This window comes from Capra hircus, unplaced genomic scaffold (genome assembly GCF_001704415.2).
Source record: "Capra hircus breed San Clemente unplaced genomic scaffold, ASM170441v1, whole genome shotgun sequence".
Classification (NCBI taxonomy): domain Eukaryota; kingdom Metazoa; phylum Chordata; class Mammalia; order Artiodactyla; family Bovidae; genus Capra; species Capra hircus.
Window position 1 is genome coordinate 42,937 of NW_017190062.1, and position 13,272 is coordinate 56,208.

Genomic DNA, 13,272 nt, shown 5'->3' on the forward strand with positions numbered 1-13,272 from the left:
CTCAGTGGGGGCCCTGGTTACATTTAGTGAGAACCAATATCTGGGTGCTCGATGTGCTCATAGCTACTGGGGTATCATTTCTTCTAATCTGAATGGACAGTGCTAGGAAATACATGCATCTATATGTGCACACAGCCCTATATCTGTGTATATATAAGTTTTTCCCTGGAAAAAAATTTCACATTAATACTTCCAATTTCAATCCAAGACCGTAAGATTCATTTTATCCTTCCCCCATTCATGTTTGTAAGTCATTTCTCTGACACTTGACAAACCTGGCTTCCATTTCCGTCAATATATTTACTTATTTGCTACATCATTTGGCCCCAAACAAGGCCCTCATCCCAGCCCTGCTTCCTCAGACATGGCATGTACTTTGACATTTCCGAGTACCCACCTCCTCTCCCCACATTCCTGTTTTACAAATTACAACTCAGATTATCAGGTTAGAAAACGAATTTCAAATGGTCATAACTGCATCAGTGTAAATAGCTTAGAAGGGACACATGCTGAAGGCTAGCCTGTAAAAATACTCAAATCATCCTATTCCCCTCAGATTTTCTTTTTATCACTCTTGTTTCACAAAGTATGTACCATACCTCCTAGTTCCTTATTTAAAAGTTACAACTCTTTATTTTGCAATAATTAGAGATTAACAGGAAGGTGCAAAAATAGTACAGGGAGTCCCAGTTTCCCCCGGGTAAGATCTTACACATAATTATAATCCAACTTCAAAACCAACATATTGACAATGGTACAATACTGCTGACTAGACTACAGACCTTATTTGGTTGCACCAGATTTTACATGCACTCATTTGTGGGTTTTTTTGTGTAGCTCTATATAGTTTTAGCACAGATACACATTCATGTAATCAGCACCACAATCAAGAAACAGAACTGTTCCATCAGCACAAAGGAACCGCTTGTGTTGTTACCCTTTATAATTACCCATATCTCATACCCCCTCCAGTCCCTGTCCCTGGAAACCATTAATCTATTCTTAATTTCTATAATTTTTTCATTTCAAGAATTTAGAATGTTACACAAATGCAGTCATACAGTAGGTGACCTGTTGAGACTTTTTTCATTCATCGTAATACACTTGAGGTCCATCCAAGTTGTGTGTATCAATATTCTGTTTCTTTACATTGCAGAATAGTATCCCATGGTGTGCATGGTTGGTTTAACTGCACACTCAACTGCAGGACATCTGGGTTGTTTCATTTGGAGCTATTACAAATGAAAGTGCTAATAACATCTGTATAGAAGTTTTTGTGCCAAAATAGGCTTTCATTTCTTTGGGATAGATGTCCAGATAAACAGTTGCTGGGTAATAAAATACATGTATGTTTAACTTTCGATCCCTGGGTCAGGAAAATCCTCTGGAGAAGAAAATGGCAACCCACTGCAGTATTCCTGCCTGGAGAATCCCTATGGACAGAGGAGCCTGGCAGGCTACAGTCCATGGGGTCCAAAGAGTCAGACATGACTGAGCAGCTAACACTTTCATGTTTAAGTTTATTAGAAGTTTCCAAACTTTTTCAGAGTGGCTTACCATTTTACATTCCATTCAGCAAGGTATGAGATCTCCAATTTGTATGCTCAACAGCATCTGCTATTGTCACTATTTTTTTTAAATTCTGGCCACACCCTGAGGCATATGGGATCTTAGATCCCCAACTAGGGATCAGACCCATGCCCCCAGCACTGAAAGGCAGAGTCTCAATCACTGAACTGCCAGGAAGTCCCCATTTTCATTATTATTTTCTTTAGCCATTCTGATAAGTACATAGTCATAATTCCTTGTGGTTTTAATTTGCATCCCCTGATTACTAATAAGATTCAGTATTTTCTCCTATGCTTGCTTGCCATCAACATTCCCTCTTCAGTGCTATGTCTATTTATGTCTTCTGCTCATTTTCTAATTGTATTATTTTTTCCTCTTGACTTTATACAATATATTCTGGATTCATCGCCATAAATGGTTTGCAAGTGATTTCTGTCAATAACATCTTCCTCTTAAATTGTTTGCAGAGCAGAAGTTTTTTCTTTTGATAAAGTCCAGTGTATCAACTTTTTCCTTTTAGGACTGTGCTTTTGGGGTGAAGGCCAAGAGCTTGTTGCCTAGCCCAAGATCCTAAAAATTTTTCTATGATTTTTTTTCCCTAAAGGTTTTATAGTTTTACATCTTACACCTAACATCATGATACATTTTCAAATTTGTATATTGTATACAGTTTAGGTCAAAGTTCCTTTTCTTTGCCAACTGCACCAACATGATTTGTTGAAAAGACTATCCTTCCTCCGTTGAATTGCTTCTGTACCTTTGTCAAAATCAGTTGCGCTGTCTTGATCACTACAGCTTTATAGTAAATCTTGAAGTCAGGTAACATGAGTCCCCCCGATTTTTCTTCTTCAAAATGGATTTAGCCTAATTAATTTTATTCCTGGATATTTTCATCCTTCCTACAGGGAAAGAAAAGAATAGAGAAGCACTCTGGCTGTGGGAAATGAGGGAAAATACAACATTTAGACTACATATGCCCTAGGAAAGTTCATGACCTTTTCTGGGTTCTGCTCCTAAGAGATGAAGTCTGACATCCAAATGATTATGGTACAGGTAGTTCTGGACTATACTTTGAAATGTGAAAAGCAATATTTAGGGAGAAACAGGAAGAAAAAACAAAAACCAACACTTTGTCATTACTGTTGGGATTAGGACTTTCTTTGTCATCTTTCTAACGCCTTCAATTCCCACTGTAATTTCTAGCATGAGGTAGGCTTGGCTCTTTTCTGAAGACACACTTATCATTTGTGGTTACACATAGTAAGAAGGATGCAACAGAACTTTTTAAAGTGTGGTTTCTGTTACATCCTAAGTCCTAAATGTTTCTGGAAAAACACATTTATATTATATTAGAAGTTCTTAGGGTCTAGGATCTGCTCAATAGGAATTTGCTTCAAAGTCAAATATGCCAGAACTCATGTTTTTGCTCATAAAGAGCACCCACATAGATTCAACCTTTCCTAGGTATCTCAGAATACCTATTTTAGAGATCAGGAAGGAAGACACGAGATATATGCCTGTCAGTGGGGGCAAAAAGTAAAGGTAGAGTCACTTCTTTCCACTGACCCTCATGTACTTATTTACTTGTCCAATATAAGCATCCTTGGGGTCACAAAGAGTCAGAAATGACTGAGCGACTGAACTGAACTGAACTGATAAGCATCCTAACTACAAAATCAAACATGAAATACTCTTCTTCCTTTAGCTCATTCCAGGGGGAAATGAACATTTGAGATATACTCCCCAGACATTTTATTATAGAATGTCCTTGCCAATGTACCTTCCACAGTCTTTAAAAAGCTTTCATATTCTTCTTAAATCACCCTGCATTTGCTCTGGGTAGGCCAATTCCAGGTAGGAGGGTTCATTAAGCCCTAAATGAAACTTTCTGGAAGATGTCTTTTGTTTGTTTATTGCAGGCATAAGACATACCCATTAGGGTATAAAAAGAGCTGCTCCCTCATTTTCCTATGCATCCTGTATGTGAAATTGCAGACCGTGTTTAACACAAATTGGAAGAAAAGCATTTTACCTTGTTCTGTCTCCTGCTTTATTCTAGAGAAGAAAGTTCTTGCAGAAGCTCCTCCTTTTCTTGTTGCAGCTCCTGCACATGCTGTTGGTTTTGCTCCAGTCTGTCCTCCAACCACTGTAGTAGAGGTCCGCTGACCGCTGACATCTGACTGCACAGATTCTTGGTAAATACTTCAACAGAAACAAAACACAAGGACAACATTCCACCATCAGCAGCCCCACACCAGGGAGTACAGGAAGAAGGGGAAGGAGGAGAACATAGAAAATGTATAGTAGTAGAACTGGCAGACAGCTTTGGATGGGCAGCCAGGGGAAAGCAGGATAACTGAGCAAGGAAGATACCTATTCGGAGGCTACCCTGAACATCCCTGGACCCATAATCCAGAGGGAAGCCTGCCTATGCAGAGAGCAGAAAGATAACCAGCTTTTCACTCTCATAGCGAAAGGGCTAAGACCTCCAAAAGGGTATCTTTCCCCAATTTTCAAGACTTCTTCACACTAATCCATAATCTATGCTGTCACCATAGATTGTGCTGTGCTTAGTCACTCACTCATGTCTGACTCTTTGCAACCTCTTGGACTGTAGCCCACCAGGCTCCTCTGTCCATAGGGTTTCTCCAGGCCAGAATAACGAGTGGGTAGCCGTTCCCTTCTCCAGGGGATCTTCCCAACCCGGAGATCAAACCCCAACCTCCCATGTTGCAGGTGGATTCTTTACCTTCTGAGCCACCAGGGAAGCCCCATTACTCTTGCCTATTCTTGAATTTCATATAAATGCAACTATAAAGTACGTAAGTTTACATGACACTTCACTTGGCATAATGGTTTTGAGATTCATCAAGGTTGTTCATGTGATGATTTGATCATTTAGTCGCTAAGTCACATCCAACTCTTGCGACCCCATGGACTGTAGTCTGCCAGGCTCCTCTGTCCATGTGATTCTCCAGGCAAGAATACTGGAGTGGGTTGCCATTTCCTTCTCCATCATGTATCGGTAGTTTGTTCATTTCTGAGCAATACTTTGTTGTATGGATGGATCACGCTTTGTTGATCCATTTGCCCACTGACAGACAGCTGGGTGTTTCCCCTTTTTGGCTACTGCAAATAATGCTGCTGCAAACATTCCAGTCTTCCTTTGGGTGGCATGTATAGTATTCAGTTGTCTGCAGGGTTCAATAGAAAAGTTGTGGGGGCAGGCTTAGCAAGTGGCAAAGCTCTTGAGAAAGAACACTCCAGGGTAATTTGTACTCACCAATTCAGTTACTTCAGCTAAATCTGCTTCGGTCATGTGAGTATTTTACTGCTTATACTTTAGGGAAAAAAATCTTACCTGAGCCATTATGGATCTTGGTTACTGAGTCCAGATGTGTAAGGCTAAAGGGATAGGATAAAATAGATTAGTAGCAGAGCATCAGTTCATCTAATCTGGCTGGCACCAGTCTGCTGCCAGAACAGATAAATATGAATCATTTAACTTTCCATTCTTGTTAAATTTTTCATGATTGGGGGTATGTACTTTCATTTCAAACATTGAAGTAATTCAAAGAAATAATCTGGAAATTACTGTCTCTCACTGAAGGTGTCACATAGGGGTTAACTTAGATGTTAATTTTTTTTAGCAACTAAAAAATTATCTTTGCCCCAGGAGGATGCAAAGTGTACCAGGAGAGAAACAAGTGGTAAAGAGACTGTTATCATACAGAGTGAGAAACCTGATGACTGCAAACTACTGTAAAGCTTTTTCATAAGAGAGCAAAAAAGCAAAGGGGGCTCGCAGGTTGAGCTGCCAAAGATGACAGGAGGGGAGGGAATGGGGACCAGGTCCTGAGAAGTAGAAAGATGAGCAGTGAGGGTCTCTACCTGTGGATCCTCCTATACGCATCTTGTTCTTCTTGGCACAAGATCTTGGGCAGCTCAACTGCTGACTCAAGACATACTTTCCCAATGGTTACGTGAGGTACAATATGAATTGGGATTTCAATTCTCTCATATCTGGAAGACAACCAGGTCGGGTCATGTCAGTTTTTGTTTCCAGCTTTATTGAGGTATCTTGAAGGCAGGACAAGGGGACGACAGAGGATGAGATGGTTGGATGGCATCACCAACTCAATAGACATGAGTTTGAGTAAATTCTAGGAATTGGTGATGGGCCTGGCATGCTGCAGCCCATGGGGTCGCAAACAGACGCAACTGAGGGACTGAACTGAACTGATGCAAAGAGTTGATTCACTGGAAAAGACCCTGATGCTGGGAAAGATTGAAGACAGGAGGAGAAGGGGATGACAGAGGCTGAGATGGTTGGATGGCATCACCAACTCGATGGACATGAGTTTAAGTAAACTCTGGGAGTTGGTGACGGACAGGGAGGCCTGGCAAGCTACAGTCCATGCAGTTGCAAAGAATCAGACACAACTGAGCGACTGAACAGAACTGACCTTATTGAGGTATAGTTGACAAATAATTGACAAACTATATAAGAAAGAAAGAAAGAACGTGAATTCACTCAGTCGTGTCTGACTCTTTGCAACTCCATGGACTGTAGCCCACCAGGCTCCTCCATCCATGGAATTTTCTAGGCAAGAGTACTGGGGTGGGTTGCCATTTCCTTCTCTAGGGGATCTTCCCAACCCAGGGATTGAACCTGGGTCCCCCGCATTGCAGGCAGCACTTTACAGTCTGAGCCACCAGACAAATTATATATATATATAATTCTTATTTGTCTTATATACCTATACTTCTTAAGGTATACAAATTGACATTATGATATATATATATACACACACACATTGTGAAACGATCAACACACTCAAGTGCATTAACATATTTATCAGCTCACATAATTACCATTTTTGTGCTGATTTAACATTTAAGATCTCCCTTAACAAATTTCAAGTAGATACTCACCATGTTGACATTAGATCTCCCGAACTCGTACCCTTATACCAACACTTCCTCATTTTCCCCTCTACCACCCCTGCCATCACCATTCTCCTCTCTGTGTCTAGTAGTTTGATGGGTTTAGATTCCACATGTAAGAGCACTGTTTTTGTTGTTCTTTGCTCAGTTGTGTCCAGCTCTTTGTGACCCCATGGACTGTAGCACAACAGGCTTCCCTGTCCTTCACTATCTCCCCAAGTTTGCTCAAACTCATGTCCATTGAGTTGGTGATGCCATCCAACCATCTCATCCTCTGTCATCCCCTTCTCCTCCCACCTTCAATCTTTCCCAGCATCAGGGTCTTTTCCAATGAGTTGGCTCTTCACATCAGGTGGCCGAAGTATTGGAGCTTCAGCTTCAGCATCAGTCCTTCCAGGGAATATTCAGAGTTCACTGTCTTTAGGATTGACTGGTTTCATCTCCTTGCTGTCCAAGGGACTCTCAAGAGGCTTTTCCAGTACCACAATTTGAAAGCATCTATTCTCTGGTGCTCAGCCTTCTTTATGGCCCAACTCTCACATCTGTACTTAACTAATGGAAAAACTATAGCTTTGACTATATGGATCTTTGTCAGCAAAGTGATGTCTGCTTTTTAATATGCTGTCTAGGTTTGTCATAGCTTTCCTTCCAAGGAGCAAGAGGTCTTTTAATTTCATGGGTGCAGTCACCACCTGCAGTAATTTTGGAGCCCAAAAAACAAAATCTGTCACTGCTTCTACTTTTATCCTATTTGTCATGAAGTGATGGGACTGGATGCCATAATCTTCGTTTCTGGAAAGTTGAGTTTTAAGCCAGCTTTTCCACTATCCTCTTTCTCCCTTGCCAAGAGGCTCTTTAGTTCCTCTTCATTTTCTGCCATTAGAGTTGTATCATCTTGTTGATGGGCTTCCCCAATGGCTCAGCAGGTTAAGAATCTGTCTGCAATGTAGGAGACACAGGTTCGATCCCTGGGTCAGGAAGATCCCCTGGAGAAGGAAATGGCAACCCACTCCAGTATTCTTGCCTGGAAAAGTAAATGGACAGAGGAGCCTGACTGGCTATAGTCCAAAGGCTTGCAAAGAGTCAAACACAACTAAGCACACAGGCATCTTGTTGATATTTCTCAGAGCAGTCTTGATTTCATCTTGTATTTCATCCAGCCTGGCAAGTGAGTACATGCATTGCAGTATTTGTCTTTCTCAGACTTATTTCACTCAGCATAATGTAGTCGAGGTTCATCCATGTTGTTGAAAATGGTACGTATATACACATATGCAGACATATACCACATTTTCTTTATCCATTTATCCACTGACATACATTTAGGTTGTTTTCATTCCTTGACTACTGTGAGTAATTCTGCGATGAACATGGGACCCCAGATATTATTCTGAGACCCTGATTTCACTTCCTTTGGATATATACCAAGAAGTTGGTAAGTTTTTAATGCTGAGTTGTCATAATCGGAAGTTTTCTATAGTTTTAATAGAAATTTTTGGACACGGTATGCTTCAAACATTAAACATTCCTATGACTCATTTAGTAACTCCAAAGGGGATATGGTTCAAACTGAGCTCATGTGGGGAGCAATTTGGAAGTACATTTGCAGAGCCAGTATTCTCATAGAAAATAAAGTCCTTATACTCATTCCCCAGACAAGGGAAACAGCTTATTAATATTGTTTTCAGAAAGTTGCCAATGAGGTGGAACACACTGATCACAAAGCCTGGGGGAAGAGGAACTAGAGACTCTTCAATGGCTCCATCAGTTTTGTTACGTGGAAGGGATTACTTATATAAATAATCACTTGTTCTAATTCAGTGTTCACCTGATTTCCCATTTTCTCCCCTGGAAGGAAATAGGTACATAATATACAAATATTTCCATTTTCATGCTAGAGTAGGCTTGTTACTCCAAGGCCAACCAATCTACCTCTAAATACTTCTCACCCTGAATACACCTAATCTCCACCTAACAGTGGGTTCAATGGAGCATCCAAAATTGAGGGTCCCTGGCACTATGTGACTTCATTGGCCCAGGGTGGTACCTGAACATAAAATCTAGCTCCCTTCTCTCTCTTTCCCACCCAGCAGAATATATCTGGCCCCCTTACCACTTCTCTTCAAAATAACATTAGATCTCTGAGCCAGAGCAATTCTGCAAGTAGAACAAATAAAGGTATCCAAACTGGAAAAAATGAAGTCAAACTCTCTCTGTTTGCAGAAGCATTAATCTTATATGTAGAAAACCATTATTATTCCCCCATCACCTCACCCCCAAAAACCGATTATGGCTGCACATCTGAAAGCTCTAGATGGGAAACCCTTCCTGGCCACAGGCACATTCTTGTGGCTTGAAGAGATTCTTGGCTTCTAGCAGCCTAACTCCTGTCTCTGTCTCCGTCTTCATGTGGCCTCCAATATCTGTGCATTTGGGAGGTGATTAGGCCATGAGGTTGGAGCCCTCATGAATGGGGTCAATTAGCATCTTTGTAAAAGAGGGTATTTTTCAATAATCTCTCTTCTGCTCTTTGGATCTCTGATCCTTTCACCAATGCCACCTGTCTTGATTATTATAGCTTAATAGCAGCTCAGTATCTGGGAATGTGATTCCTCCAAATTTATAATGTTTCACCAGATCTTTTTGGCTATTAAGGTTCTTTTGCCCTTTCATAAAATTTTAGAATAGCAGGTCTGATCTCAAAAATTTTTTTTTTACTTTGAAAGTTTTATTGGCTCATAAGACCTATGCATATAAAAGAAATACCCAAAACACTATACAGTATTAAACCACAATTATATTTTTTTCTGCTGGGAATTTGATTGCTATTAAATCTATAGCTTTGGAGAGAATTGATATGTTTGCTGCTCTGACTCTTCTAACCCATGAACATAGTAAATCTATTGATTTATATCTTTGATTTTATTCATGAGTTTTTGAATTATTCAACATACAAATCCTGTATGTGTTCCTTTTATTGCATAAAACATGACTATATGAGTTTAGCAGGGTCATAAAGTACAAGATAAACACAGACACAGATCAGTTTCTATATGCTATCAACGAACATCTGTACATGGAAGTTTAAAAAAATGTCATTCAAAATATCTCTTCACAAAATGAAGTATATATAGGTTGTTTCCATGTCTTTTTTGTTGTTCAGTCACTCAGTCATGCCCGATTCTTTGCAACCCACTGGACTGCAGCATGCCAGGCTTGCCTGTCCTTCACTGTCTCCCAGAGTTTCCTCAAGCTCATGTCCATCAAGTCGATGATACCATCCAACCATCTCATCCTCTGTCACTGTCATCTCCTCCTGCCCTCAATCCTTCCCAGCATCAGGGCCTTTTCAAATGAGTTGGCTCTTCGCATCAGGTGGCCAAAGTATTAGAGCTTAAACTTCAGTCCTTCCAATGAATATTCAGGATTGATTTCCTTTAGGATTCATTGGTTTGATCCCCTTGCTATTCAAGGGACTCTCAAGAGTCTTCTCCAACAACACAGTTCAAAAGCAGCAATTTGTCTGCGCTCAGACTTCTTTATGGTTCAACTCTCACAACCATACATGACTACTGGAAAAAACATACCTTTGACTATATGGACTTTTATCAGCATATTGGTGTCTCTGCTTTTTAATATGCTGTCTAGGTTTGTCATTGCTTTTCTTCCAAGGAACAAGCATCTTTTAATTTAATGGCTGCAGTCACCGTCTGCAGTGATTTTGGAGCCCAAGAAAATAAAGTCTGTCTCAGTGTTTCCATTTTTTCTCCAACAATTTGCCATGAAGTATGGCACTGGATGCCATGATTTTAGTTTTCTGAAATGTTGAGTTTAAGCTAGATTTTTCACTCTCCTCTTTTACCTTCCCTGGTGGCTCAGACGGTAAAGCGTCTGCCTGCAACGCGGGAGACCTGGGTTCGATCCCTGGGTCGAGAAGATCCCCTGGAAAAGGAAACGGCAATCCACTCCAGCACTCTTGCCTGGAAAATCCCATGGACAGAGGAGCCTGATAGGCACAGTCCATGGGGTTGCAAAGAGTCAGACATGACTGAGCGAATTCACTTTCACTTTCTTTTACCTTCGTCTCAAGGCTCTTTAGTTCCTCTTCACTTTCTGCCATTAGAGTGTTGTTATCTGCATATCTGAGGTTACTGATATTTCTCCTGGAAATCTTGATTGCAGCTTGTGCTTCATCCAGCTTGGCATTTCACATAATGTACTCTGCATATAAGTTAAATAAGCAGGGTGACAATATACAGCCATGATGTGCTCCTTTCCCAATTTGGAACCAGTTTGTTCCATGTCTGGTTCTAACTGTTGCTTCTTGACCTGCATACAGGTTTCTCAGGAAACGAGCAAGGTGGTCTGGTATTCCCATCTCTCTAAGAATTTTCCACAGTTTGTTGTGATCCACAAAGTCAAAGGCTTTCACATAGTCAATGAACCAGAGCAGATGGTTTTCTGGAATTCCCTTGCTTTTTCTATGATCCAACAGATGTTGGAAACTTGATCTCTGGTTCCTCTGCCTTTTCTAAATCCAGCTTGAACATCTGGAAGTTCTTGGTTCACATGCTGTTCAAGCCTAGTTTGAAGGATTTTGAGCATGACCTTGCTAGCATCTGAAATGAGTGCAATTGTGTGGTAGTTTGAACATTCTTTGGCATTGCCCTTCTTTGGGATTGGAATGAAAAGTAACCTTTTCCAGTCCTCTGGCCACTACTGAGTGTTTCAAATTTGCTGGCATATTGAGTGCAGCACTTTAACAGCATCATCTTTTAGAATTTGAAATAGCTCAACTGGAATTCCATCACCTTCCTAAGGCCCACTGTCTTCACATTCCAGCATGTCTGGCTCTAGGTGAGTGATCACACCATCGTGGTTATCTGGGTCATTAAGATCTTTTTTGTACATTTCTTCTGTGTATTCTTGCCACCTCTTCTTAATCTCTTCTGCTTCTATTAGGTCCTTGGCATTTCTGTCCCTTATTGTGCCCATCTTTGCATGAAATGTTCCCATGGGATCTCTAATTTTCTTGAAGAGATCTCTAGTCTTTCCCATTTTATTGTCTTCCTCTATTTCTTCGCAGTGATCACTGAGGAGGGCATTCTTATCTCTCCTTGCTGTTCTTTGGAACTCTGCATTTAGATGGTATATATTTCCTTTTCTCCTTTGCCTTTTGCCTCTCTCCTTTTCTCAGCTATTTGTAAGGCCTCCTCAGACAACCATTTTGCCTTGTTGCGTTTCTTTTTCTTTGGGATGGTTTTGATCACTGCCTCCTCTACAGTGTTACAAATCTCTGTCCATAGTTCTTCAGGCACTCTACTACGTCTAATCCTTTGAATCTATTTTTCAGTTCCACTGCATAATCATAAGGGATTTGATTTAGGTTATACCTGAATGGCTTAGTGGTTTTTCCTACTTTTTTCAATTTAAGTCTGAATTTTGCAATAAGGAACTCATGATCTGAGCCATAATCTTGGCTATTTTGAATAATGCTGTTATGAACATGGGTGTGCAAATATCTCTTTGAGATTCTGTTTTCAATGCTGTTGGATATACACAAGAGACTTTGCTGGTCATATGGCAGTTCTTGTTTTGTTTTGTTTTGAGGACCTTCTGTATTCTTTTCCATACCGACTACACCATTTTACATTCCCACCAACAGAGCACAAGGGTTTCAGCTTCTTCACATCCTCACCACACATCTGTTCTTTACTGTGTTTTTGATAATGGCCATCCTAATGCATGTGAAGTAATGTCTCACAGTGGTTTTGATTTGCATTTTTAAATGATTAGTGATGTTGAGCATCTTTTCAGGTTTGTTGGTCATTTGTTTATCTTCTTTGGAGAAATGTCTACTTAAGCCCTTTGTCTATGTTTAAATTATTTTGTCATTCAGGTGTAGGAATTCTCTATATATTCTGGATATTAACCTCATCAGATACAGGATTTGAAAATATTTTCTCCCATTCTGTAGGTTGCCTTTTCAATTATTTCCTTTGATGATCAAAGCTTTTAAGGTTAATGTAGTGTGTTTGTCTGTTTTTCCTTTAGTAACCTGTGCTTTTGGTGTAATATCTAGGAGTGAAAGTGAAAGTGAAGTCCCTCAGTCATGTCCAACTCTTTGCAACCCCATGGACTGTAGCCTACCAGGCTCCTCCATCCATGGGATTTTCCAGGCAAGAATACTGGAGTGGGTTGCCATTTCCTTCTCCAGGAGATCTTCTTGACCCAGGGATTGAACCCTGGTCTCCCACATTGTAGGCAGATACTTTACCATCTGAGCCACCAGGGAAGTCCCCTAGTAGAAGTCATTGCCAAATTAGATTTCATGAGCTTTCCTCATTTTCTTCTGGGACTTTTATAGTTTTTGGTCTTACATTTCTGTTTTTATTCCATTTGAGTTAATTTTTGCATATTGTATAAGGTAGGGACCCACCTTGATTCTTTTGTATGCAACTCTCTAGTTTCCCTAGCGTCATTTATTGAAGAGAATGTCCTTTTCCCATCATGTTCTTTTTTTAATTAACGTTCTCTTTGTAAATTTATTTATTTGTTTTTGGTTGCTGCACATAGGCTTTTCTCTAGCTGTGTTGAGCAAAGGCTACTCTTTGTTTTTGCGGTGTGCAGGCTTCTCGATGGGGTGGTTTCTCTTATTGTAAAGCACAGACTCTAGGCACAAGGGCTTCAATAGTTGGGGCATAGGGGCTCAGCTGCTCCAAACCATGTGGAATCTTCCCAGACCAAGGATCGAAC

At 40.5% G+C, this 13,272-nt stretch overlaps 1 protein-coding gene across 3 annotated transcripts in view; it reads right to left on the reverse strand.

The window, feature by feature from the left end:
* Positions 1-546: 546 nt before the first annotated feature.
* BRCC3 (BRCA1/BRCA2-containing complex subunit 3) overlaps positions 547-13,272 on the reverse strand; it is a 75,262-nt gene continuing 62,536 nt past the window's right edge. For 2 of the 3 annotated variants that reach the window (XM_018045035.1, XM_018045037.1), the window contains 4 exons: positions 5,461-5,592; positions 4,931-4,974; positions 3,602-3,771; positions 607-2,468 (listed from right to left, as the gene is read on the reverse strand). In XM_018045035.1, the coding sequence (XP_017900524.1) occupies positions 3,620-3,771; positions 4,931-4,974; positions 5,461-5,592 (328 nt within the window). In that variant the 3' untranslated portion in view covers positions 607-2,468; positions 3,602-3,619. Of the gene's footprint in view, positions 2,469-3,601; positions 3,772-4,930; positions 4,975-5,460; positions 5,593-13,272 lie in introns of all 3 variants that reach the window. The other variant, XM_018045034.1, reaches the window with a different exon arrangement.